At 41.9% G+C, this 27,288-nt stretch overlaps 2 protein-coding genes across 3 annotated transcripts in view; both read right to left on the reverse strand.

Moving 5' to 3' along the window:
• Positions 1-4,390, reverse strand: part of LOC308092314 (plasmanylethanolamine desaturase 1) — a gene marked incomplete at both ends in the record, with an annotated part of 37,783 nt that extends 33,393 nt beyond the window's left edge. The window contains 2 exon segments of the mRNA XM_080438164.1: positions 4,238-4,282; positions 4,285-4,390. Of these exon segments, the coding sequence (XP_080294290.1) occupies positions 4,238-4,282; positions 4,285-4,390 (151 nt within the window).
• A 10,903-nt stretch (positions 4,391-15,293) lies between these two features.
• znf423 (zinc finger protein 423) overlaps positions 15,294-27,288 on the reverse strand; it is a 203,660-nt gene continuing 191,665 nt past the window's right edge. For both annotated transcript variants that reach the window (XM_080437953.1, XM_080437954.1), the window contains one exon: positions 15,294-15,735. In XM_080437953.1, coding sequence (XP_080294079.1) covers positions 15,706-15,735 — 30 coding nt within the window. In that variant the 3' untranslated portion in view covers positions 15,294-15,705. The remainder of the gene's footprint in view (positions 15,736-27,288) is intronic.

Consider the following 27,288-nt stretch of genomic DNA (forward strand, 5'->3'; position numbering starts at 1 on the left):
CCGGAAAATGTATTTTCTGTTTATTAAAGAGCTGGAGAGACGGGGAGACTCCTGTTACTGAACAAACACTCTATAGCAATGATTACTATCAGAATATAGTGCTTTAACCTTTTAACAAAATACTTTTTGTTTTAACCCAAAAATATCACTTACCCTACCTTTTGCAACTGAAATGTTGTTTTCTTGGATTCATTTGTGTCATATTCCTTACATGTAGGCCTATCTGAACTTTCCCACGATATTCAATTTTTTTGACATGCAACTGTACTGTACAGAACTGACACACTTTGGTGTATTATGAAAAAGGTGTCCACTGAAACTAAGATTCCAGGCAGTTTAAGACACATTCCTGAATCAAGATGTTCTGTTCCTGGTAACAGCGCCAGCATTTCACAGTTTGAATTGTAATCGTAAAGAGTTTCTGAAGCCCCACTTGTAACTCTAACTGAAACCAAAGTATTTGAGCCGCAGGGCCAAGAAAGAGCTTGGTAGACACACCTTATTCAGTCCACTCCTTTTAATGTGATAATGAAACAATTGCCTACCACTAACCTTATTAAGACTCTCAGACACCTTGTGTGCACACTCCACTTACAAGGCTTGTATTCTGTAGCAAGGGTTTTTCTGGGAGAGATGGGGGAAATCCATGCTTCTGCTTTAGATACCACCGCCCCCCACCCGCTCATACATTTTTATCACCATGGGGATATGTTTTATTCCCAAAGTCAGACTGATTTAATGCCTTTCCTTTTTCAAAAACAATATGGTGTGTAATATGATATGTTTGATATTTCTGTAAAACCTGACGTCCCTATTTTAGACAAATTCCACCATCAATTGATTGTGTTCCGTAGTATACTTTAAGTTCCTATTTATCAGTATAACAATGAAAACTCATTATTAAATGTTTTAAAGAAAAAATACCATTACTGTTTCTTTTAAATTAATTAATATTATATTAAACATTTTGTGTTCTGCCAATTATTTGGGGGCCCACTTGCAATATCCTCACAGCCCACCAGTGGGCCACGGCCCACAAGTTGAGATTCACTGCTCCATACTCATGCTGTACTCTACACTTTCTTTAGATCATTTTAGGTCAGTTCCTCAAAGGGAACTTGAGATCACACACACACACACACACACACACACACACACACACACACACACACACACACACACACACACACACACACACACACACACACACACACACACACACACACACACACACACACACACACACACACACGTATAAAAACTATAACTGCCTGCACAACGACAAGTTGAGAGATAGCCACTGACAGCTGTATGCACCCAGACATTCATGCACATTGCCTCCGTTACCAGATGTTTGGCAACGGATGGAGAATAGAAACAAGTTGTGAAGCTAGATCAGAGGAGAGGAGAGGAGGAGTCAGTCGACCGAGACAATTCAGACATATGGCAGGGATGAAGAGAGGCGAGGGGATGGATAGAGAGACTCTGAGAGCAAAAGAGAGTAGCAGAAAGATGTGGAAACAGAGGGAGACACATCCAGCTGTTTGTCCATCTTGGATTTGCAGTAATGAGCCAGTCTTTGGCCCTATGGAGCATCACCAACGCCTCATCTAACTTCTCCAAACGAACAACCCAAAATGTAATTTAGATTTACCCCCTACCGGTGCCTAACTGTACCCAAACATGTAGGCACAAAACAGCATGGCATCTCGTTCAAAGATTATCTAGACATTTAGCATTTTAGTAGATTATTTCTTTAGCTTTAAAGCTCACAATGTCCACAATAACTAGTCAGATTAGGTTAACCATATGAAGCTATACGTTTTAACTAGGATATAGTCGGGCAAAGTGAGTTTGAACAGTTTGAGCTGCCGACAGTAACATTCAAATTGGTGTTTGAATGGGCAGAGTTTGAATTTGAATGGGCACTTGGGCAGATCTACAAGCAGATCTACAAGCTCACAACATGTCGCAACGTTTGTCAACAAAATTAACACTGTTAACCAGCCCTCATAATAATCATTCGCATTCATCCATCCATCCATTAGTCTACCTATCCATTCCATTCCCCCGCTATAAGAAAGGTGTCAGTATGATCTGTTAACACTGGAAGAAACATTAAGCAGGTTTCCTCCAGTGAAGCTCCTTCAAAAAACTGTACCTTAAATACAAAATAGTGTATAATATAAATAACAGCCTTGTTCATTTGCACACTACAGAAGAATGAGAACATTGTCCTATTAGCTACTTGGGTGTAATCAAACTAAACAGAACTATAGAATAATATTCACCATTTAGATGTATAAGTCATTAAAAACAAAAATGTAATTCAACATTAAACTTAACCATCATCTCTCTCAGACTCCACCTCATCAGATCCATGTTAATTTGCCAACGTAATCAACAACTGCAACATTTGTTAGACTGGTATGGACCTGGACCTGTATACTGTATGTGTTCTTGTGCATGTGAGTGTGTGTGCGCGAGTGCGTGCATGTGTATTTGCACGTTGCCTGGCAATAGAATAGGTTGACAAAAGATCAGAGTGTAGATCATTAATTCCATTAATGGCAAAGGTCACTCATTTAAAAAAAATAGGACTACAGATCTAACCAGCAATCACTAGAGAGGAATTAAAATTAAAGGGTAAATAAATAAAGTTGAATTAAATAGTTGCAGTGAAGTAAACTGGTTTTTGATCAGAGTACTGTAGCTCTTGTAACAAGTGGTCAACATGAGCCAACTAAAGGAACTTCAGTTGCTCAGTGAACTGCAAAGCAGTACAGATGCTGCTGCATAATGTGCATGTTGCACATGCCTACCAAGACAGGTATTCTGAGTCAGACTGTTGCTGCACCTTGTATCTCCATATTTCAATGGTCTATGTTTTGTTTAATAAATTAATGTCCTATTTTGTCGCAAAAGTAGCACGTCACAACACAATGTAGATCACCTATTATTTCCTCGATCTTGGGGAAAAGACAAGGAACACAAACACACTGAACATTCCAATATGCCGAACTGAGAGATACAAGAAATCACCAATCCCATTCACGTGCAGACTCTTAAATGAGAGTGGATTTTAGATTTGTGTTTTAGGTTATTAGATTTTTAGATAGGTAATTGCATTGTTTAGATTTGGTTAAACTTGAAAGGCATAGTAGTCATTTTGACATGTTTACATAACAAAATAATATATATATTTTCTCTCTACACCAGCAGATAAACTTTTTGTTACCACCGCACTCTGACTCCTCTGGTGCAATATCCTCCAATACCATTTACAAAAGTGATGGATCGCACTTTTTAATTTTTTCTCCATGTCTTTACAATGAAGGACAAACGTTTCAGCTATCCAGCCTTCGTCAGTGTCCAGCCAGACCATCACTCCTCTATACCAGCAGTCATCAGCCACTGGAGTAGTGTGTGGTGTTAAAACACATTGCCCTCTGGCTGTATTTTGGTGTTTTCGCTGTTTGTTTTGATAGCCCAAAAACATTGCTGTCTACCAAGACAATCAGTGAAAACACCAAAATACAGCAAGAGAGCAATGTGTTTCTGCAGTTAAACACCATCATACTACTGGTTGATAACTTTGGTAAAAATGCATTTATTGTTTTGTTATTTAAACACAGGGCAAAATTACATATCTATGGCCTTAAGTCTGTCTGTGGGTTTTATAAATACTAAGCCGATGCCCATTGGGAACAATTGCCTTTTAGAAACTAAAATAAGTTTGAAGTCAATTGGTCGGACAGTTCTCGAGATGTGGGGGCACACAGATGGATGGAGGTTTTACACAAGATTCACCAAGGAAAAGTATTGGCAAGAGCTTGTGACTAAATAATAACTACATTGGATTCATTGGAACTATATGTGTGTGTGTGTGTGTGTGTGTGTGTGTGTGTGTGTGTGTGTGTGTGTGTGTGTGTGTGTGTGTGTGTGTGTGTGTGTGTGTGTGTGTGTGTGTGTGTGTTATGTTATGATATGATATATTCCAAAGGTGTGTAGGCCTATGTATGCCATAGATATGGGTGAATGCTGCAGCTATAGCCTAGAATGAAATACACAATATTAAGCCCATTAACATTCAATCAGCATTTTAACAACAGGTGGGCCTAATATTAAATCACCATGAGGTGTAACGTGGTGGTCCGTCCGCTGCTTAGGCCTTTTAATGACACAGTACAACCCCGATATAGTAATAAATCAGACCGACAGTATAAACGGCTGTTACCGGGAGAGTAGAGCCTGGCTAGCTGCCTGGCTCCGGCGTGCTGCGAGGCACCACGCTCCGGGCACCCGCCCCGTGCTCGTTCCCGTTCGGATCCTCCTCCGCCATGGACCGGTGTCTGATCTGGCTCTCACAGAGAAGCAACGCCGCCGCCATCCTGCTGTTGCTGCTGCTCCTGCTGCCTCACTCCAACACATCTATTATGGATCTGTGTTTGGCACTAATTAACTGCCGCCGTTAATCTGTATTTGACTGCTTGTTGAGCACTGGCTGGTGGTATTGTTGTGGTGGGCAGTGGTGGAAAAAGTACTCAACTGACAAAAGATCAAAGTAAGTAAAAGTATCAATACTGCAATGTAGAAATACCCTAAGTAGGCTACAAGACAAGTCCGGAATTAAACATTTACTTGAGTAAAAGTACTAAGTAGAAAGTATTCATTATGCAGAATGTGAATGTCCCATTTCACATTCAAGTTTTCAAATGTATGAAAATCTTTTGAAAACAGCAGATCTACAAGCTCACAATGCGTGGCATTGTGAGCTTGTAGATTTTTAAATTGTAGTATTTTAAAATTGCCGAAATGTATATAGGGCTGAAGTGACTAATGTATGTTTTTAATAATAATAAAAATCTACAAAGTAACTAGTAAAATTTTCAAATAATTGTTTCAAATAATATTTGCCTCTGAGATGTAGCCTAGTGGAATAGAAGTAAAGTACAGAAAATTGGAAATACTGTACTCCAGTAAAGTAAAACATACCTCAAAATTGTACTTAAGTAGGCTAGCCTACACTACTTGAGTACATATACTTATTTACACCACTGCTGGCTGGTGGTGTTGTGGTGGTGGGTTGGTACAGTGATGCACGGATCTGCTCCGTGAGATCACCGGAGCAACTGTCACTGTGCCACCCGGAACTACAAGAAATACAACATCACTCACATCCAGGATTATTATAATACTAGAAGGTCGGGCCGCTACGCGGCCCTCCCGTCTAGTAGCCTGGCCCGCACATCGGAGACAGAGACAGAAGAGCGTGTAGACGTTCCTTGCAACACCGGTGCTTGTTTCTCGCACATGATTTGGCAACGCGCAAAACGAAAGCGAAACCTAACTGCAGCATGCAAACCGAAAGCGAAACCTAACTGCATCATGCAAACCAAAAGCGAAACCTAACATGCAACTGACAAACGTGTCCCAACTGACAATTTACCAGTTACCAGTTACAGTCAGTTTGCCGATTGTAGTATAGATAATAATGGAGTGTAGCCTAGGCCTACTGGATCTGCAAAGTTCTAACACCGTATGTGTTTAGCATTGTTTTTTCATTGCTTTTTATCGATACGCAACTCTTCGAAAATTATTTCTGCTTAAATTCTGCCGTATCTAGGTTCACGTTTCCCGTTTGCCTCAACGAATGTATAATAATATTGAGTTCATTGCCCGTCATGGAAACTAAAGATTATCACAATGTTGGTGCGCGCGGCGTATGCTGTGCGCGCCCTAGCCCTGAAACATGACTGTCATACAACAAGCATCATGTGAACCATGGCTATGATGGCTATGTGCGCCCGAGATACCCGCATGATGCATCCCCATCAGGTTGGCACCTTGCATGACTATAAAAAGAGATAGAAGAGATTAAAGAGATAAAGAGATAGAAACGATTGCTCAAAGCTTGCATAGATGTGGGACACATTTGATAATACAATCTTCAACAGGATTTGGTTTCTAGATAATCTGCATTGGAATGCAATAATTGGAATAACCATTTGATTGATTGATTGATTGATTGATTGATTGATTGATTGATTGATTGATTGATTGATTGATTGAAAAATGTATTAAACAGAAATGCAAACAGCAGGGGTACAGTCTTGAGCTAAAATAATAACACAACAAAAGTCCTGAGGATCATTGTGATCTATTGTGGTCCTGATCAGATTTAGTTACATGCTTGACGGGTCTTATTTTCTATGATTAGAATATAACTTTAGCATGCTTGAGGGGAAATGTTGCCCCAGCAAGTGTAGAAGACAGCCAATGATCCACTCAGCTGTTTTGCAATAACAATCTAAATAAATAAAAGGCCAGCTTCAACACTGGTGAATCTTTCCTTTTAGGCATTTGCCTGTGCCCATCTTCTGCTCTCTGTTAAGCAAGTCAGTGCAGTATGCGTGATGGTGTTGTGAGTCTGAATCAACAAGCAGCCTGGCATTAGAGCCAAGTGGGAATTTAATATTCAAGGACAAAAGTGCAGGCCCATGTTGAGGCCATTACCCACTGACCAATTTGTCCTGTATAGGTGAACTGCATGGGGTCTTTGGGATGGGGCATTATCAGTCAGAAAGGCTTGAGGTCATTGTGGCAGGAAACCTTATTGGTCCTGACACATTAAGGGGTGATGAGGAGGATACACCCCACTGCCTTCTTATGAGCCCATAGCCATCCCTTAGCTAACCCCAGTGCTAATAATAATGTTTAAATACACCTAGAGAGAAAGACAGAGCAGGCCTGATATGCATGAGTGATGTGAGGAACTACATTTAGGCCTATTGTAAGCCTTCCAACACAACTTTTATTCAATTCCATTATGAATAATTAGCCAGCTGCAGTGGTCATAATGTCATTCTTCAACCCATACCACAGGACAACACTTACTATACTTTCAGTCTAAACTGTCAACAATAGTCCCAATGTTGCCATTTGGACAGAGACAAAAAATGTGTCTGACACTGTGTAGAAGGCATAGTAATAGTATATTTTGCATCACATTAATTAATTAATTAATTAATTAATATTTCACATATATTCATTGAAAAGTAACCACATAAGCCTTATATACTCATGACAGAGACTCAAAATAGCAGATCTACAAACTCACGTGTTGTGATGTGACATGTGAGCTTGAATTTAAAAACAAAGGTGGTTTTTTTTTATACATTTGTACATTTGTGACACATTTTCCCAACATAGGGATCATATGGTTAAAGTTGTTCAGTAACAGGGGTCTCCCTGTCCCACCATCAATTTTTACCACCTTGTGTGACATGCAAGCTGGTCTATATTTAGTCGCTGCACTAGTAGTGACTTCTTCATCACTTTCGTGTTACTTTCTCCTCATTGGCTGTCCTTTAAGCCAATGGGAAGTCCGCAATGCCTTTCCATAATCTGAACAGACGTAAGCGTGCAAATCAGTCAGCGCAACACTTAACCCGAACGTCCTCTCAGGCTATGGCATCACAACTGCCAGCGCTACATAAAGAGGGAAATCAGTTGGTTCAATAATCTAAACATGTTTTGTTTAATCGATGAATGACCCAAACAACACAGTTTACTGAGACCACCCTAGCCCTGGTTCAGAGCGTTAGTGAGTTCCCTCTAACGCCCTGGAAGACCCCTCGCTCTGCGCTTGTAAAAGGATAATAAAATATGTCAGCGAGACGGAAATTATTTTTATTTACTCCACAGTGCCCTCTACAGATCTGGAGGATTTGAACTTACCATTAACCAAAATCTGTAGAGGGCACTGTGGAGTAAATAAAAATTATTTCCGTCTCGCTGACATATTTTATTTTCTGCCCAAAAAGTGTATTTTACAGAGTAGGTGGGGTGCTGAGAGGCTTCCCATAGAGACTTTCATCAACACAAAACAGCCTTTGCTTCGGTGAGTAGCAAAATGGTTTTGTTGCAGAGCGAGGGGTCTTCCAGGGCGTTAGAGGGAACTCACTAACGTTCTGAACCAGGGCTAAGACCACCCCTACCCCATCTGACGACGCTGTCAGTGGTCTGTCTGTCCTAGTTAAATTATTAGATCATTACAAACTCTGCAGCCCCAATAATCGGTACTCAGGTCAGGATTATATTACATAAAATTGTATAGATTAATAAGAATGAAATTTGCTATGTCTCTGAAAAGGGGTTGAATATGTTATTTAAAACTACAGTTTTTGTTTGAAGCCTAGTAGTTTTGTTTTATGTTTACAGTTGTGTCGTGGTGTCGGGTGTCGTGGAGGGGGAGTGTAGGGGAGCGGTGTTCCCTCACTTCTAAAAATAGGATTTGTGTTTTTGTCAATTGATTTAGTAACGGGGCCAGGCTGCCAGCATGGCAGCAGGCTCCGTCTTAATGTTGCCTTTATTCCGTCACTTCTGCCACTTTTCGCAGTTCTGGCTGAACGTGCTGTCACTTTTTACGAAACTCGGCCATATGATAGATGGTCATGAAAAACTATCAATAAATAAATCTCACAATCTTTCAGCAAAAGGTGGCGCTATAGCACTCAATTGAAAATGCCAACTTTGAACAGGTACAACTCATGCCCTGTTTGACCTACAGCCATGAAACTTCAATACACATATGCGTCTCTTCATGCTGAACAACTTTCACCCTCTGACCTTTAGATCTCCCACCATTTTGAATTATATGAAAAACTCCTCCTGGGATTTTTGAGTAATCTGCACAAAACATCTGCACATGAACTTTGGACCTATGCCGACAAAACGATGCAGCGGATTTTCCATAAGTGAAAAAATGAAGCTTTAATGAGCCAATGAATATTGCAGTTTTATGACAATTATTCATCTGCCCCTAACACATACATGCCGACTCACATTTCTTTGAAACTTTGCGCTAATGTTGAGGGTCATTCCAAATATCACTGAAACCAATCTTACTCCAATTGGTCAAAGGGGGGCGCTATAGCGATTTTTTGAAAATGCAAACTTTAAACAGGCAAAAGTCATGCCTCGTTTGGCCGACAGCCATTAAACCTGCTTACACATGTGCCTTGACTCATGAGGAACACATCTATCACGTTGACCAGTAAGCTCCGCCCTTAGATTGTCCGCAATTTTGAGCAGTTTGAAAAACACTTAAACCCAGGATTTTTCAGCTATTTGCGTGAAACTGTATGATCTGTGTTTTTTCACAGGGCTTGTCTGTTGGTCCAATGGCTTCTCCTTTAAGCGAGTGCCTCACGACCGCAAGGTTGCCGGTTCAAGCCTCACTTGATGTAGACTCATTTAAGTTGAATTGCAAAAAACATGACTGTATCAATGAATACATGTGCAAACGGTAAAGATAACATGAAATGCTTATTTGAGAGTATGTTTTTTCAATGTATGACGTACTTCATTGTGAAAATAGCCGATCTACAATCTCACAACTTTTCAGATAGCAACGTTTTGTGAGCTTGTAGATCGGCTGCTTTCACTGGTTTCGGTTTCGAGGAGACATACAATTTCTCTATTGGTAAATGGTTTGTGAACGAGTGATCTTAGTGTTAGTGTTAGTGGGAATTCTTTTTTCACTGGTTTTGGTCTGTTGGTCCAATGGCGTCTCGCTTCAGCATCAGCCTCTGGACAGCAGGGTCGTCGGTTGAAGCCTCACCTCTTGCTGGCTACTTTTCAATTGTATCGCACAAAACATGACTGTATCAATTAATGCATGTGCAACTGTTAAAGGTAACATGAAATGCTTCTTGGAGAGAGTATGTTTTTGCAATGTATGACAAACTTCATTGTGAAAATAGCCGATCTACAATCTCACAACTTTTCAGATAGCAACGTTTTGTGAGCTTGTAGATCGGCTACTTTCACTAGTTTTCGTTCCGAGGAGACACAAAAATGCCTTTATTGGTAAATGGTTTGTGAACCAGTGATCTAGAGTAGTTCGGGACACAGAGACTTGGTTCATAATGGACGGAGATACTTATACTGTAAATATCAACAGACACTACCAGGGAGGCCATATATCTAGCTCAATGAGAAGAGAGGCAACCTCGGAGTCCGTAGATTGCTGGTTCGATCCCTGTTCGCGACAATGTATTGAGGTGATCATGATTTGGCATTCTTGGGTTTACACATAGTGTTTCTTGAGGATAGGCTTAGGCGTTGTTTTACTGAGGTTAGGGTTAGTGAGGGTTTAAAATGCTCATTTGTTAATTGCATGGTCTTCTTTCTCTCAAGTTCATTATTCTATGTTTCTATGGCTTATTGTGCATATTACTTATCATTGCTTCTTTCTTTTTTCTTTCTGCATTCCCTGGCCCCGCTTATCGCTGCTTGCAGCTATATTTTGTTTTCATATTACATTGACGCTGTCACCGCAACCTGCAGCGGACGTGACCAGGCAGAGACTGTCCATTGATTGGTCGTGATATCACCCTGACAACCAACAACAACCAATAAAACCCTTGGTATAACGAAGAGCTCAGCTGACTGTCCCTTCGGGCCATAGGATCTAAACTACGCTCTCCTGGAGATGGGATCCTAAAACTTGAGTCAGGCTTTGCGCATAACACAACTGTGTGCTTGTATTTCAGTTATGAAAAACATCTTGTTGAGAGCAAAAAAATAACAGCCCAAGGTAAGGGTAATGCTTTACAAAGTTGTAAGAGGAATCCCCTCATCTGACGATCTTGTAAGCGGTCTGATAGTCTAGTAAAAGAAGTAAATTTGTTTTTGCTCTGGTCAAACCCCATTCAGCAGTTAATTCATTCTGCTGTTTTAGTAGCCTCGTACTGTAGTTGCAATTACTAGAAACTATTCACATCCTACACAAATGTAGGCTTTTGCTAGAGAGAAATAAACCCTTTGCCATGCATGCACTTGTTGCATGGATAGGCTCTCATGTCATGTATATTTTTGTTGTTCATATTTATTGGTGTAATTCACATTTTAATGCTATTCATAATATGTAATGTAATGTTTTAATATTGGTCAAGGTGCGCTGTCACAATGTTTTCATATTACAGAATGTTTTTTATAGTGCATACGCCCGCTCGTGCCTGCACACGTGCACGCAAATGTACGTGGATGGGGAGGGCGCCCCTATTAACGCGCATGCATTCGCACATGCACGCGCGTTAATAGGGGCGCCCTCCCCCACTTCTAAAAGTATAGCACTACACCACTTAGATGTTGGATTGTTTGTGCCTCTGAGTGAATAAAACCACAAGTGAGCTTTAGATGTTAAAGGGACCTTAATTTAACTCTTGAGTTTATATATATATATATATATATATATATATATATATATATATTATTTTTTTTATATGTATTTAAAAAAAATATATATATATGTATTTTCTTTTTTTTTTGGGTAATGTTTAGTAAGTCATGTCAGTACTTTCCAAGGGCTTTAGCTTGCCACAAGCTGGTATAATATGACTGTGTAATTTCTTGTTTTCAACCAGGATAGCCAACTCAGACAGGATACAGAATAAACAAGTTAAAATGGAAGTGATGACACAAAGAAGTAAAATTGTAACTGGGGAACAATAACACTGAAGCTGATAAATGGGTACTCACTCCTGATTGGATTCAATTGGCAACCCACCTGAACATTTATTTTCTGATCACTATGAGACTCTTAGATCTTCAACTTTTTAACTTTTAATATCACTTACCTCTACCTGTGATATTATCAAACATATCAGTCTACATTTCCCAAAAGGAAATATACGTGGCATATTTATTTCAGTCTGACCAGGAGCAGGGATGAAACATATCCCCATAGGCGATGAAAATGAATGACTGGAGGGGGGATATCAAAAGCAGTGGCATGGATCCACCCCCCGGTCCCAACCCCAAGCAAATCGAACCTTAGACGGAGGTGGAGGGCAAACTTTGAATATAACCATGTGGGCTATGATTCAAGTCCAGCCTGCTCAGGCACCAGATTTCCTGAAGTCTTTTCATTCTTTAGAATTACAATATTGGCTATATGCAGTATACATATGGGTGCTATTCATCCATTTGGAGCTTGTTAGAAAAAGTCATATGGTGCGCAGACAGGCTTTGCATTTTAATAATACATTCCACAGATCCACGAGTGATGTGCATCTATCCATGTGTTCCAATGACTGGTTTCCTGGAACTAATTCATGACTTAGAGACCTTCTGGCAGGGAGGAAGCCCCTGGACCCTGACTGGCTGATCTGAGCATCTGAAAGTGCTCAGCTGCCCAAATACATGAGTGCTACTTAAAGACAGGGCTGTCAGTAAGTCATCACATCAACACCAACAAAAAATAGATCCAGAAGTTTTCAGATATTTTACCTTTTTTTTTTTACTTTTTTTTTCACAGACTTTGATTTGGTACAGATTTGTGGACATACGCTGCAAAATCCTGTGTGTTAATTTAACTAAAGATTGACCCTTCCGGGCCCATATTCTCTTAAGTTGACGCTCAGGTTTTCATAGTGTGTGTATTTACCAAGATGGAAGCAAAAGAGCTGTATAAATCTCATTCTGAAATTCTAAGAAATCAGTTCCAGAGCTCATTCCATTGGCACTGAAATTAGAACATCGTGGATACTGTTCTGGGTATCAGTTCACAAAAGACTCATGAACTGATACATATTAACCCATTAAAGGATCTACACCATGAATTTAAAAAATAATAATAATATTTAATATCATTTTGTTTATGTCCCTCAAACGTTTTTCAAAAGGTTTGAGCCTAAATCTAGCCTCATACTCATTCCAACTAACTTCTCTCTGGCTTATAAAGCACTTTCACCTGCAATACCACATTGTCCTGTTTGGCACGGGGCGCTATTGAGCAAGTTTGTATGCATGTTATCTCCTGGTTCTGTGTGGAAAAAGTGAAAAAATAAAAAAAGGGTTGGAACAGAAAAACGGGAGGGATTGTACCCTGACGTGACGTCACGTCAGGGTGAAAATCAGTTTGGCCTGTTTTGAGACCGATTTACAGAAAACCCCAGATTTGCTGTGAAAGCCTGAGTGTTCAAACTGGGGTATTTTTGGGGATAGAAGAGAGGTAGGGGAGACCAAAAACACACAAAAAAGAAGAAAAAGTTCAAATTCATGGTGTAGTCCCTTTAAGACCTTTAAGACATTTGTAGACCGATTCTACAAATGTCTTCTAACAGTTTTCTGAAACACTTAAAACTTTTTTCATCTCAAGGACCCACAAAATTATATGTATTTGGCCACGGACCTCCATCTATAAATATTTAGTTCATGGGACCTCCAGAAGCAAAGATTTGAGTTACAAATGTTAGCTTAAAAAAAACAAATTTTCATGATTAAAAAAAAATAGCTAAAAAATAACAAGCTCATAGCGCGGCACTTGGTGCAGCGCTATGAGCTTGTATATTTTGAATAGCCAGAGTATAAAATAATGGTTATAGCTAAAATCTAAAATGACACAGATGTGTTCCCGGATTGAATGGGTTAAGAACACAACACTAGTAAACCATGTCTGTGGCTCATACAAAAACAGTTCGAGTTCATCAGTGCATTCAGTTATGGACTTCCATATTAAATCAGTTCCAGACAATGGATTTTGCCCCCATAAGCTAAAACACAGTCCTTGCAGAAAGCAGTGTTACCCACTCATATTACTTTAATTGTGGCCATCATAATCCTTAATAAGTTTTGCTCATGTCAGAGAAGTACAGGCCCTACAGTTAGAGTTAAAGATAGAGTAAGTGATATTTACTCGTTAAAATAAATGTGAATATTCTGACAGTATAATCATTACTATAGTGTTTGTTCAGTAACAGGGGTCTTCCGGTCTGTCCAGTTCTTTAGTAAACAAAAAATACTGTCCAGCTCATTCAGGATACAGGATAAACAAGTGAAAATTGGAAGTGATGACACCAAAGAAACAAGACAAAATTGGAACAAGAACACAATAAAATGTAAGCTGATAATTGGATACTCTCTCTCCTCATTGGCTGAAATCGGCAACCCATCTGAAAATGAATTTTCTGTTTACTAAACAGCTGGAGAGACAGGGAGACCCCTGCAATGATTACTATCAGAATATAGAGGTTTAACTTTTTTTAAAGAAACTTTTTTGTTTTAACCAAAACATATCATGTACCCTACCTTTAATCTATCTATTTTAGAATGTAACTAAGAATGTACAAATGTGCTAAATGGACCCATAACCAGGGTTGCATTGCTCATGGGATGGCCTTGTGCGCCGTGTATAGGAACCTATTTGACCAGGAGCACGTGCAGGCACACACATAGATTTAGAACAACTTTAAATTCACACCTCAACAAAGTTTACAAAGGCTCCTGACTCACACCAGGTAAATTAACATAGGAATGAGCCTAGATGCATATCAATTGTCCATTGTGTGACCTGTAGTGTAGGTGTTAAGCGACGTGCGTGTCACGTCATTATAATAGAGTGCAACCACGTTCCAATTCAGCATAGCAACACTGCCCATAACGTACCATAGATTACTGTACTGTATCACTGCATACCTGGATGCACCACTCCTTTCTATGTTCCTCTTTGTGAAAAATCAAAGATATTCTTCAAAAATATATACAATACAATTTCAGTAAAAAATTGGAAGACACAGATCTATTGAATTAAAAAATACATGACACACATTTTTATTTATCATTTATTTATTTGTTTTATCATTTTTTTTGACTGTACTAGATTATTGCAGTCTGGTTAATTCACATTTAAAAAGCAGTCATTGACCAGACGCACTGAAATCGATGATATTTATTTTATTTTTTTACAATAACCGTTATAGGCCCCATAAAGACTGGAAAACCCAGTCCAAAGAAACAAAACAAAACAAAAAACACTTGTACGCTTTTCTCCACTTTATTTTGTTTTATGCCTTTTTTCATAGTAATTACAAAAATGAAAACAAAAATATATAACAATCATAAAAAGGAAAGTTGGGGAGGGTGCAAAAAAAAAACAACTCAAGGATATTACATCTGGCAAACGATCACGACACAGCACGAGTACCTACTTACAGCGAGAAATAAAAGGTACAAAAAAATAAAATTAAGAAAGAAAGAAAGAAAGAAAATAATGCGCAATATGGCAACCCCCCTCCCAAAAAAAGGAAAGAACTAAACAAAACAAAGACAAACAAAACAAAACAAAAAAACAGGAAAAAAATAATTTGCGCCTAGGAAGTTGAATACAATAAGCAACTGAGGGAGAAGAAGGAAGTGAAGCATTTTCCTACATTCTAAAAATGAAATAAAATAAAATGAAAAACAAAGGGTATTTTCTTTTCTGTCTTTTTTATTTCATTTTATTAAAAAAACGAAAAAAACACATGACGTGGGGAGTGTTGGGTGGAGGAAGGAGGAGGAAGGGCAGGAGGGGGGACGAGGGGCTTTGGGGGGGCGAGTCGACGGGGACAATAAAAAATACTGCACGTACAATACCTTTTTCCTCTCTCTTCCTTCCCTTCATCTCTCTTTTTTTCTCTTACAGTTTCTCTCCTCCCGTTTTCCTTTCCGTTTTCTTTTATTTTTTTAATAGCACATCCCATTAATATTCCTTTCCCCCGCTGCTCCTAATAGCCGCGCCCGGTGGCGCGATCGTTAGAGTTTTACATGTGAGTAGCAAATGACACTTTGATTGGCTGTGATGTCGAGATAGGGGTCCCCCGCCGCCTCTGGGTCGGGGGGCCCGGGCTGAGCCGAGATATCCTGCAGGGGCCGGTCTCACTGCGCGTGCTGACTCAGTGTGTGGTTCTGGAGAGAGAGAAAGAGAGAGAGAGAGGAACGGAGAGGGAGTGAAAGAAAGAGACAGAGGGAAAGAAAGAGAGAAAGTGTATGTGAGAACACATGATGGGAGAAATAATGGGCTACGTGCGCACACAGCTTTCACTAGCCCCCACATGGTAGAACAGAGCAAAAGCAGAAACACAGACACAGTAAAAATCCTCAGTGTTAATTCAACTCTGAAAGCGTACAAATATAATCAAACGGACCCTTATGGGTCTGTTTGGTTACATTTGTACACGTTCTGAGTTACAAATGTATGAATAACACTGAGGTTTTAACTGTGTAGGCCTCCCACTGTATAGAAAACCCATTTCTATTTAGCACACAGTACAAACTGGGAAGAGAGGAGACAAGAAGACAAGAGAAGACATCAACAAAACAGTGAAAGTAAATGACAAGTTAACAACTATTTTAGATAATGTAACATGAGGTAGGTAATGCTGAGTGTAACTGTCTGCATGACAGTCTACACTTACTGTACGTGTATATGTGCACATGCACGCACCTCCTAATCCATAGCTATTCATCCAACACAGAGAAACAGCATCAGGGTGAGCAGGAAACCTCCAGAGATGATCATATATTAATGTGTATTTGTTGTGTCTTTCTTTCTTTTTTACTGCTCTTCTTTATCCATGGCAACACAGGTCTGGGGTTTGTTTATCCATATTTACAGAGCACTCGCACCATTTGATATTTTGATTAATATTTTATAAAGATTGTCTCTGTACATTTTGAGACAAAAAAAATAAGTGTAGCACAACACATCAATAATATGGTACCAACAGACTCTTTCTCTTTCTCAGATTCTCAGTATTATTTTAACTCTGAGTGCATAAAATGGGTTAACCCATTAACCACAGCGTCCCTATTGGGCATGTCGTTATAGGCAAACATTATCTAAAATGTTCAGACATTTTGTAAATTAACGAAAATTGCTGCTCTACAAGCCAACAACACATGACACGTTGAGAGCGTCTGGAAGAGCTATTTTCACAATTGGTCGTACAGCAAAGTATATAGGGCTGAAGTGGTTAAATAAACACTGAGGTTTTACTGTGCACCTCTATCTTAATTACAATTCACCACAGTGAAAGGAGCAGGAGCCTGATGGCGCAATCTCAACTACCAAGAGTCACTAGCAGATCAACAAACATGTGTGTGCTCGCACACGCACGCACACACACACACTTGCACGCACGCACATGCACACAAACACAGACACACACACACACACACACTTTCAAAACCCTCTGCATTGCAAACATGAACGTATAGATTTATCTCAGTGACATGTTTGCTCAATCATGTGCCCATGCATGCACAGTACACACACTGCAGTATGTAGACAAACAAACAAATATGTACACATGCTCACATGTACAGTACATACATTTCTGTACTTGTTAGGAGGATCATCCACAGATTTACACTGACTGGATATATTCTTTAACTTCTAATCCAACCCCTACAGCTACAAGAACATGTCTATAACCTTAACCTTGGCCCTAACCTTATCCTAACCAGAATTCTAAGCGTACAAGTTCTAACCCTAAAAGAACCCACGATACTGTAAGTGAGCACCAGTAAAATGTCTTCACTTTCCAGGATTTCTCTTACTTTTCTCTTTCTGAGAAAATACCCGATGTCCTCACAAACACAGAAAGTGAAGTACGCACACACACACATCCTCTGTCACCTGTTCATATCAGCTGCAGTGGGGAATAGAACCTGTGATAATCTGGATTTGCTGGTTTGGAACAGAGTTAGCATCACATCTGAAGACGTGACAGGGATATAGCTCCTGTGTGTGTGTGTGTGTGTGTGTGTGTGTGTGTGTGTGTGTGTGTGTGTGTGTGTGTGTGTGTGTGTGTGTGTGTGTGTGTGTGTGTGTGTGTATGCGCGCGCATGCAAGTCAGACAGATATCCAGAAGGCCTGAATCTCTTGTTTTCCCAAGACTATATAGTGTACTCCCAGTGAAAGGTTCCCTATCTCTCTCTCTGTCTCTCTCTCTCTCTCTCTCTCTCTCTCTCTCACACACACACACACACACACACACACAAATTCCCACTGAAATATACCCAATCATCCCCCACTCCTCCCTCACACACACACACACACACACACACACACACACACACACACACACACACACACACACACACACACACACACACACACACACACACACACACACACACACACACACACACACACACACAATTCCCAGTGAGGTCTTCCCAATCACCCCCCCCCCCCCTCCACCAGTAAAAGCAGCTTTCTCAGATTAATCTCTCTCACACACACAGATAGGCCCTGCTATGAAAAAAAAATGACAACAAAAAAAGAACAGCGGATGGGAGGATGAAAAAAGAGGAGGAGGGAGAGGAGAGGGGGTGAACAGAGCAGAGAAAGAGAGAGAGCAGGGAGGGGAGGGGCGGATGGGGACAGAAAGAAGGATTATACGTGGCTTGGGCTTGATAAATACTTATTTGTCATTTTGTGTCCCTTATCTGGCTGCGCATGTTTTGTTGAGCCCTTTGGCGTGTGTTTGCCCAAGTGTGTGTGTGTGTGTGTGTGTGTGTGTGTGTGTGTGTGTGTGTGTGCGCGTGTGCATTTGTGTGTGTGTGTGTGTGTGTGTGTGTGTGTGTGTGTGAAAGAGAGGGAGAGAGAGAGAGTGTCCATCACTTGACTTTAGAGGCCAGGCCAGCCTGTCCAGGGGACAGCAATGGGTTTTAAATCCCCTACACACACACACACACACACACACACACCCCCACACACACACACACACACACACGCACGTTAACACTGCCTGTCCCTTTTTTCTGAAATGCTGTCCCTTTTCCCTAAAACCCCTCTATGTATGTGTGCATGTGTGCGTGCGTGCATGTGTACATCTGAATGTAAATGTGAGTATGAGTATGACTGTGCGTGTGCGTGTGCCTGTGTGTGTGTGTGTGTGTGGGGGTGTGTGTGTGTATGTGCGTGTGCGAGTGTGAGTGTGTGTGCGCGTGCGCGTGCACACGGAGGCCTCTCCTGTGAGGAAGCAGAGCTCACTGGGGGCAACTGACCCCATTATGAGAGAAAAACCTCCTCTCTCTCTCTGTGTCTCTCTACCTCCCGTGCCTGTTCCCTCTGTCTGTCCGCTGCCTCACTCCTCGCCTCTCCATTTGTCCTCCCTGTCTTTACTAGTCTGGACCAGGGAAACTGTAGTTCCACTCTCCACCAGAAGAGGTCAGCCTCATTCCTCTTGAACAACCACGAGAAGTTCAACAGAGAGTAGAGGAAAGGAGATCAATAGTGTGCCACTACCGTGAGTGAACAGACATGATAGAATAGCACAATGAATAAATAAATACATGCACACACACACACACACAGCCTATGTGACTGTCTGTGTGTGACACACTCACTCACACACTAGGTGGTCATATAAAGACAGACAGACAGACAGACAGACAGACAGACAGACGGACGGACGGACGGACGGAGATTAGATAGATAGATAGATAGATAGATAGATAAGATAGATAGAGGGAGGGAGAAGCTGGGGACAGAGTGAGTGTGCATGTTTCCCCTCAGGTTCTCTGGTCCTGATGCTGGGTATTGATTTGCAGACGGAGTGAGGGATGGAAAGGAAGGATGGAGGGAGGGAGGAGAGGAGAGCCGGGAGGCCATGGCTGCTCCCTGGAGGAATACACAGCACTGCAGTGGACTGCTGGAAATAACCCAGAGGAGAGGAGAGGAGATATAGGAGGGAAAGAGGAAGGGAAGACAGAGAAGGAGGTGGAAATGGCATGTATAATATTGCTGCTGTGCAACTGTTGGAAACTTGTGTTGTATAACACACACACACACACACACACACACACACACACACACACACACACACACACACACACACACACACACACACACACACACACACACACACACACACACACACACACACACACACACACACACACACACACACACACACACACACAGGTTCTTACATGTGGCCACCCCCAGTTAGTTCTCTTCATTTGCGTTGTCATCGGAGACCTGGTATTGATTATGAGGCAAGCGATCAATCAGACTTTGTGCATGTGCGCATGTCTGTGCATGCGTGTGTCACAGTGTCACATGAGACTTCTACAAGATGTATAAATTATAATATATATATATATATATATATATATATATATATATATATATATATATATATATATATATACATATATATATACATACATATAACACATGTATATTTTATATAATCAAAGTTTTTTATATTACTCCTAAAATATCAATAATAGTGAAAATTGCGGATCTACAAGCTCACGTCGCGTAGCATGGTGACGTGTTGATAGCGTGTGGATAATAATGTACTTTTTCCAATCCTAGGAATGTAGTGGAGTCAAAAGTACAATATTTGTCTTTGAAATGTAGTTGCGTGAAAGTCATCCGTAAATACAAATACTCAAGTAAGGTACAGATACTCGGAAAATGTATTTAAATACTGTACTCAAGTAAATGTACTTGTTTTACTGTCCACCGCTGGTCATCAGAGTTGTGGAGAGGTTGTGACAGTGGAGGGGGGGTGTGCTCTAGTGAGAACAGCCTTCCTGTCTTCCAGGCCAGTCAATACCAGGCCCGTCATTGTTTTTCCTAAACTGCTTAGAGAGAGCGAGGCTAAAGCCTGCAGAGCCCCAGGCCCAGGGGAAATATGGCCCTGTCGCATTACCCATGCACACTGCTGCCACACACACGCACACACACACACACACACACACACACACACACACACACACACACACACACACACACACACACACACACACACACACACACACACACACACACACACACACACACACACACACACACACACACACACACACACACACACACACACAGCAGTGAACACGCACGCGCATGCACACAAATACACACAGCAACCGAAATAAATACTGACATGACAATGAAAGCGCATATAAGTGCGCAAATGTAACTGAATGCAGACAACCCTGGACAGATGTGTACACATACACACACACACACACACAAGGGGGAAAGGGAGAAGGGGGACAGAGGGGAAGGGCAAAGGAGATGCAGATAGGAGAGAATCTAATCTGCCATGTCCTGCTCATCTTCTTTTTCCACTGCGGAGAGAGGGACAATACGTGTGTGTGTGTGTGTGTGTGTGTGTGTGTGTGTGTGTGCGCGTGCGTGCGTGCGTCAACAGTGGTGGAGTAGTGGCATGGTTGTTATCTTTCATAACCTTCCAAAGTTTCTATGTGTTGTGCTTGTGTGTGCTTCTCCTCAGTGGTTGTTATCGTGGGGACCAGCAATCAGAGACAGGTAAAGGAGGACTTTGTCAGCCTCGCAGATGGCATCTCCGGCCTGCTGTCCACTCCTTGTTTTGGGGATATTAAGTTAAGCCACCAAAGACACAACGAAACTACACATCTGGCTTAACCACTTAAACCCTGGACTTCAGTGACCGCCCGGGGTCCCCAATGGGTCTATGACTTGTCCCCTCATTTTCCCCCTCTACACCAACTGTGAGAGAGATACAGGAATGGTCGCTAAAGAGCGGGAAAACGACACAGCAAACAGTCAGGCCGGCCAGGAGTCATAGCAATACATTATTTTATTGCTACAACAATACTTGACTTTATGTTTTTAACAGAAACATGGTTAAAACCATGGCCGATTTGTCTGTGTTGACCAAAAATTGGTCAGCCCAGACAATCGGCCAAGGTGAAAGAGTAGGTGTTGTTTTTAAAAAGCATATACATTACACACACACTGACCCTCGAGTTAAATGAACACTGATTTTAATATGAGAGCAACCTACAGTACCTGTGCCATTGATGTGTTTTTTTATGCATTCATTTGAAGGCCATGTTGCTATCCTGAGAACCTCCACAGGCAGGCAGGCAGGCAGGCAGGCGCACACACACACACACACACACACACACACACACACACACACACACAGTCCATGATGATGTAACAATGTGACATTAGAGCCAAGGCACTAATAGATAGAGGAAGAGGACTCATTGGTGTTGGAACTTTGCCGTGTGTGTGTGTGTGTGTGTGTGTGTGTGTGTGTGTGTGTGTGTGTGTGTGTGTGTGTGTGTGTGTGTGTGTGTGTGTGTGTGTGTGTGTGTGTGTGTGTGTGTGTGTGTGTGTGTGCGCGCGCGTGCGTGCGCTTGTGCGTGTGTTTGTGTGTCAGTAAGCGTCTGTCAATGCATAGATATGTGTCAACTGTGTGTGTGACTGGACACAGTCCAATTACGTGTGTGTGTGTGTGTGTGTGTGTGTGTGTGTGTGTGTGTGTGTGTGTGTGTGTGTGTGTGTGTGTGTGTGTGTGTGTGTGTGTGTGTGTGTGTGTACGTGTGTGTGTATGTATGGGTGTACTCCATCCGCTCTACTGCTGTTTTTAACACCAAATGAAAAATCACCTAAGCCGCCTTGTGCTCTTCACTGTGTTCAGTGTATTTATAGCCTAGTTGACATCTTTCCAACAAAGTGTGCGTGTGTGTGCGTGTGTGTGTGCGTGCGTGGGAACGCATGTCTGTCTGCTTGTCTCTGTGTGTGTGGGCGTGCTCGTGTGAGCGCGTGTGTGAGCATGTGTGCGAGTGTGTGTGTGTGTGTGTGTGTGTGTGTGTGTGTGTGTGTGTGTGTGTGTGTGTGTGTCTCAGACCAGCAGATGGGCTGTCTTAGCCCTCTTCCTCTGCTCCCTGGCTTGTCTTTAGCACCACCCGTCCAGGACAGGATGCTGCCTTGGGAACAGACCGAAAATAAACGCACCCCCTGCCCTCCACTCCCACAGACGTGCATTCCCTGCACCCCTTCCACCACTCCGGCCCTATTCTCCATCTTTCCCAATCTATCCATTAGTCCTTCTACCTCTCTCTCCCTGTGTCTGTCTGGTCTATCTCTTTCTGTCACTCACCCATTTCTATCTTCTCTTTCAAACACACACACACACGGATTCCAACACCCCTTCCAGCCATGTCAAATCTCTCAGTGTCATCTTTACCTGTTTGGTGAACACACACACACACACACACACACACACACACACACACACACCCACCCACCCCTCTTCCCCCCTCCGTGAGTAATGTCCATGACAACATCCTGTTTGGAACACTCCCTCCCTCTCTCCTGGGGACTTCCCCTCTCCTGTTGCTATTGGTCAATCCTGCCAAGTTTGGGCTGGTAAACACGCCTAAAATACACTCACAGCATGGCAGGCAAACATGGTGCGCACACGCACACACACACACACACACACACACACACACACACACACTTACTGATAAACAGCCAGTATATAGTTTAGAGTTAGAGTTTATTCCTCTCTTTGCTCTCATAAGTCAAACTTGGCCTGAATGCTGTTCTATAAAGTAGGAGGCCATTTCACCTACAAAACTACTGGTCATTCATCACACACCACATGACAGCCATCTAAACTGCTTCATTTATTAACCCAGTGCAGCTGTTGCACGAAATCCTGATAGTTTTTCGTGATCTAGTGTATTTAATGGATAGGACTAACCTATCATTATCATTATTATGGAAATTAATGTTAGTCTATTGGTGGAACACCTGCACTTAGCAATATAAAAGAGAATGAGAGGGAGAAAGAGTGTGAGCGTGCGTGCGTGCGTTGGTGCGGGTTCCAAGTTGTATTCATGCTTTTGGTGGCAACTGCTATATTTCAATTCATACTGTAGCTGTTACATTATCGTAGAGTAGAAGAAAAGTTGGGTGTATAGCAACATTAAATAGGTTTGTAAAATAAAACACACACAGACACACAACGAGATAGGGAGAAGGTGTTGTTTCAGCCCCACCAAAACACACACACACACACACACACACACACACACACACACACGAGGACCCACTGGTGACGTTCTTTGCACCAGATGAGGACCAGAAGACATGCGTGACAACACATGTGTACGGCACACACAAATATGTATATGTAGCCACAAACAGTCACAAAGTGTACATGTAAGTGTGTGTATACACACAAGTACACACAAACACATAAAATCACACATATGGCTGGGCAAAGACACACATGACTGAGATATAAAACACATGCTCCAAACTTCAGTGTTTCATGAACGCAGACAGACATGTTGTATGCACATGCACATGAACACGCACACACAAACACACATACATATATACATGCAATTCAGCGGTGCGTGCCTTCTTTCCGTGTCACTGTCATATTACTGCACACACCCAATCTCCATGGGTCCCCAGGGGGCCAGCTTTATTTGATTACCATTCACCCCAAACTGGCAGAGAGACAGAGACACAGCCTGTGTGTGTGTGTGGGGGGGGGGAACAGATGTAGGGAGGGAAGGATAGAAATGTGTACGGACGGACGGACAGACAGACGGACGGACGGATGTGAAGTCGTAGAGTGGGAATTGACAATAATGCTGGGTTGAATGGTCATGGAATAGACAAAGAGAAATGCATCACAAAAGCATATAGGAGAAAGAGGAGAAAGTGTGTGTGTGTGTGTGTGTGTGTGTGTGTGTGTGTGTGTGTGTGTGTGTGTGTGTGTGTGTGTAAGAGTAATGGAGAGTGGCTGTGTCAAATACCAGCTGCTAAACAAATGCAGGGTGACAGAGCCGCACTGAGAGAGAATTTGTTGAAAGAGAGAGGAAGACTGGAAGAGAGGGATATTTCTATATCCCATATCACTACTGTCTAACCAGTACGTTCTTTAATCCATCAATCCAACAATTAATCCATGGCAAATTGAAGACTAAAGCCTGATATCTGTAGTTGATGGTAAGACAGTGTCACTCGCTGAACATAGCTGATCTACATGCTCACAATGCATCGCAACAGAGTAGAAATTCAACAGAAGCTTTACAGTATTGTGCCAAATACTTTCGGTCCAATCAGACTTTAGATTTGATGGCCATACTTCATGTGATTGGCATTGGGTGGTTTAAATTAGACAGGCTATCATGGTTTAGTTATCTATGTGGTTTAGATTAAACTGGCTCTAGCATAGGTTAGTTGCTGTTCTTGTTTTGCTTGGATCTGTGGTAGTTCACAACATGCACGCCATGCGTTTCTACATACCTGCATGGAACTAACAGGACAAAATAAGGTATCAGGAACACAGCGGTAGACTTACTGACAAAGTACACACAGACCAAACACACACGGCTTCAATTCAATAGTTTTCTGTTTCCAAAGTGGAAATTTGTCATTTATTTTGGTGGTTTTGTGGTGGCAGCTAATAAAGGACTTAGGTTTTCCAGCTGTTGATGTTGATGAGTGATGCACTCTCGTGTGTGTGTGAGTTTTGGCAGGGCTGATAGAACACCATTCCACTATTCTGTTTTATGACACCCTGTCACTGTTCACCTGTCTCTCTCATGCTGTCTGTTTATGTGTGTGTGTCTGTTTCTCTTTCTCACACACACACACACACACACACACACACACACACACACACACACACACACACACACACACACACACACACACACACACACACACACACACACACACACACACACACACACACACACACACACACACACACACACACACACACACACACACACACCTTCCGAGCTGTTAGCAACCCTCCAGGCGCTGGCTCACAGTGTCATTTCTCTCTCTACATCTCACTTCCTCTCGCACATTCCTGACTTTCTAGCTCTCTATGTCGCCGTCTGTGTCTGTCTCTCTCTCTGTCTGTCTGTCTCTCTCTATCATTAATCCGGCTGCGCTTTGTGAAAAAACACTTTTCTCTGACAGAGTTCTCCACCTTCAGGTTTTCTGCTTCCAACATCCTCTTCGCTCTCCTTCATTCCCTCTCCAACATTCTACCGTCTAGGTGTTTCCTCATCATCTCTGACTCTATCCCCACATTAACCACATGAACCCTAGCATCCATGTTGTGGGCATGTCCTATTGGGCAGAAATAGCTAATCTACAAGCTCGCAATGCATCACACTGCGACTTGTTGTGAGCTTGTAGAGATTTTGTATAGGGGGGAAAAAGAGGGGATCAAGTATAGGCCCCTGGGAGACCCCAGTCAACGAAGTATAGGGTTTAAGTGCTTAACACTCCAATATCGTTGCTGTCGGGCAGAAACCTCCATATATATCTCCATATATCATCTCTTTAGTTTTTTCATAAATGAATGCCCTATTGCCTATTTTATACTTCTTTGTAGTATTGAGAGTGTGGCACAAAAGTAGCAAGAACAGCCAATCTATAGAACATGCTCACAACGCGTCTGCTATGATCGCTATTTTTTAAAGGTTTTCAAAATGTTCGCCTATAATGACACCATTGTTTAAGTCTTGTCTGTAGGTTTTATAAATATTGAATCAAGGAAAAGTATTTAACAAAAAGCTTGTGACTAAATAATATTTATTATTAATATATTATTTATAACTATTTTGATCTATTGGAACACAGGTAATTTTTTTCCATTTCCTGAAAATATATGGTTTTGGACATACAAGGTTTCCCAAAAGCAACAATATGGTATTCAGTGATGAGGACGAGATGGGTCTTCATCAGTAATGCAGAGCATAGAAACTACAGTACACGTTCTACTTCTGTGCAAAAGCATGGCTTGCATGGTTGGTGCAAGAACAAAGATATGCACCAGAAATAACACTGAAAACCTTACTTTAAATTGAATGTATAAATTGCTGGACAATATAGAAGTGGGGGTTATTAGTAATCTCTAAACCTTTGTTTACAAAAAATAGCAACATTTTAGGCAATGGAATCATTTCACAATGACTACCAGACAGGTTTATGTTCTATAATGGATAGCAGCTTTGACTTCTATGTATTCCTGTTTCCTCTCTTTCTCCCCCCCCCCCCTCTCTCTGTCTCTCTCCCTTTCTCTTTGTCTGTTTGTGCATCACATTTTCCCTTTCTGACATTATTGCGGAGCTTCGGGAGTGTGTGCGTGTGCGTGTATGTGTGTGTGTGTGTGTGTGTGTGTGTGGGGGGGGGGGGGGGCATAGTGTGCAATATGTGTGCAGGCATGTGTATCACTGTCAGTGTATTGTATGTGTATATTTTTTTCTGTGTGTATGTGTGTGTGTGCACATGGGCTTGTGCGTCCTTGTGCGTCCCAAGTCCCCATTCTAATAACGCAAGAGTCTCCCAGTGAGCATGGGGCAGCTGAGTATGCTCCCCTGGAACGCCACTGGGACCCCCAGATCAAATCCACACACACACACACACACCATGTCATGGGGATAGCTGGATCAAGTGGTACACACTGTGGCTCAATGCAACAGTCACATCCCCAGCACCTAGACAGACAGACAGACAGACAGACAGACAGACAGACAGGCACACCCACCCACCCACCCACCCACCCACCCACCCACCCCCACACACACACACACACACACACACACACACACACACACACACACACACACACACACACACACACACACACACACACACACACACACACACACACACAC

The sequence above is a fragment of the Gymnoscopelus braueri genome (assembly GCF_963280865.1).
Source record: "Gymnoscopelus braueri genome assembly, chromosome: 9".
Taxonomy (NCBI): domain Eukaryota; kingdom Metazoa; phylum Chordata; class Actinopteri; order Myctophiformes; family Myctophidae; genus Gymnoscopelus; species Gymnoscopelus braueri.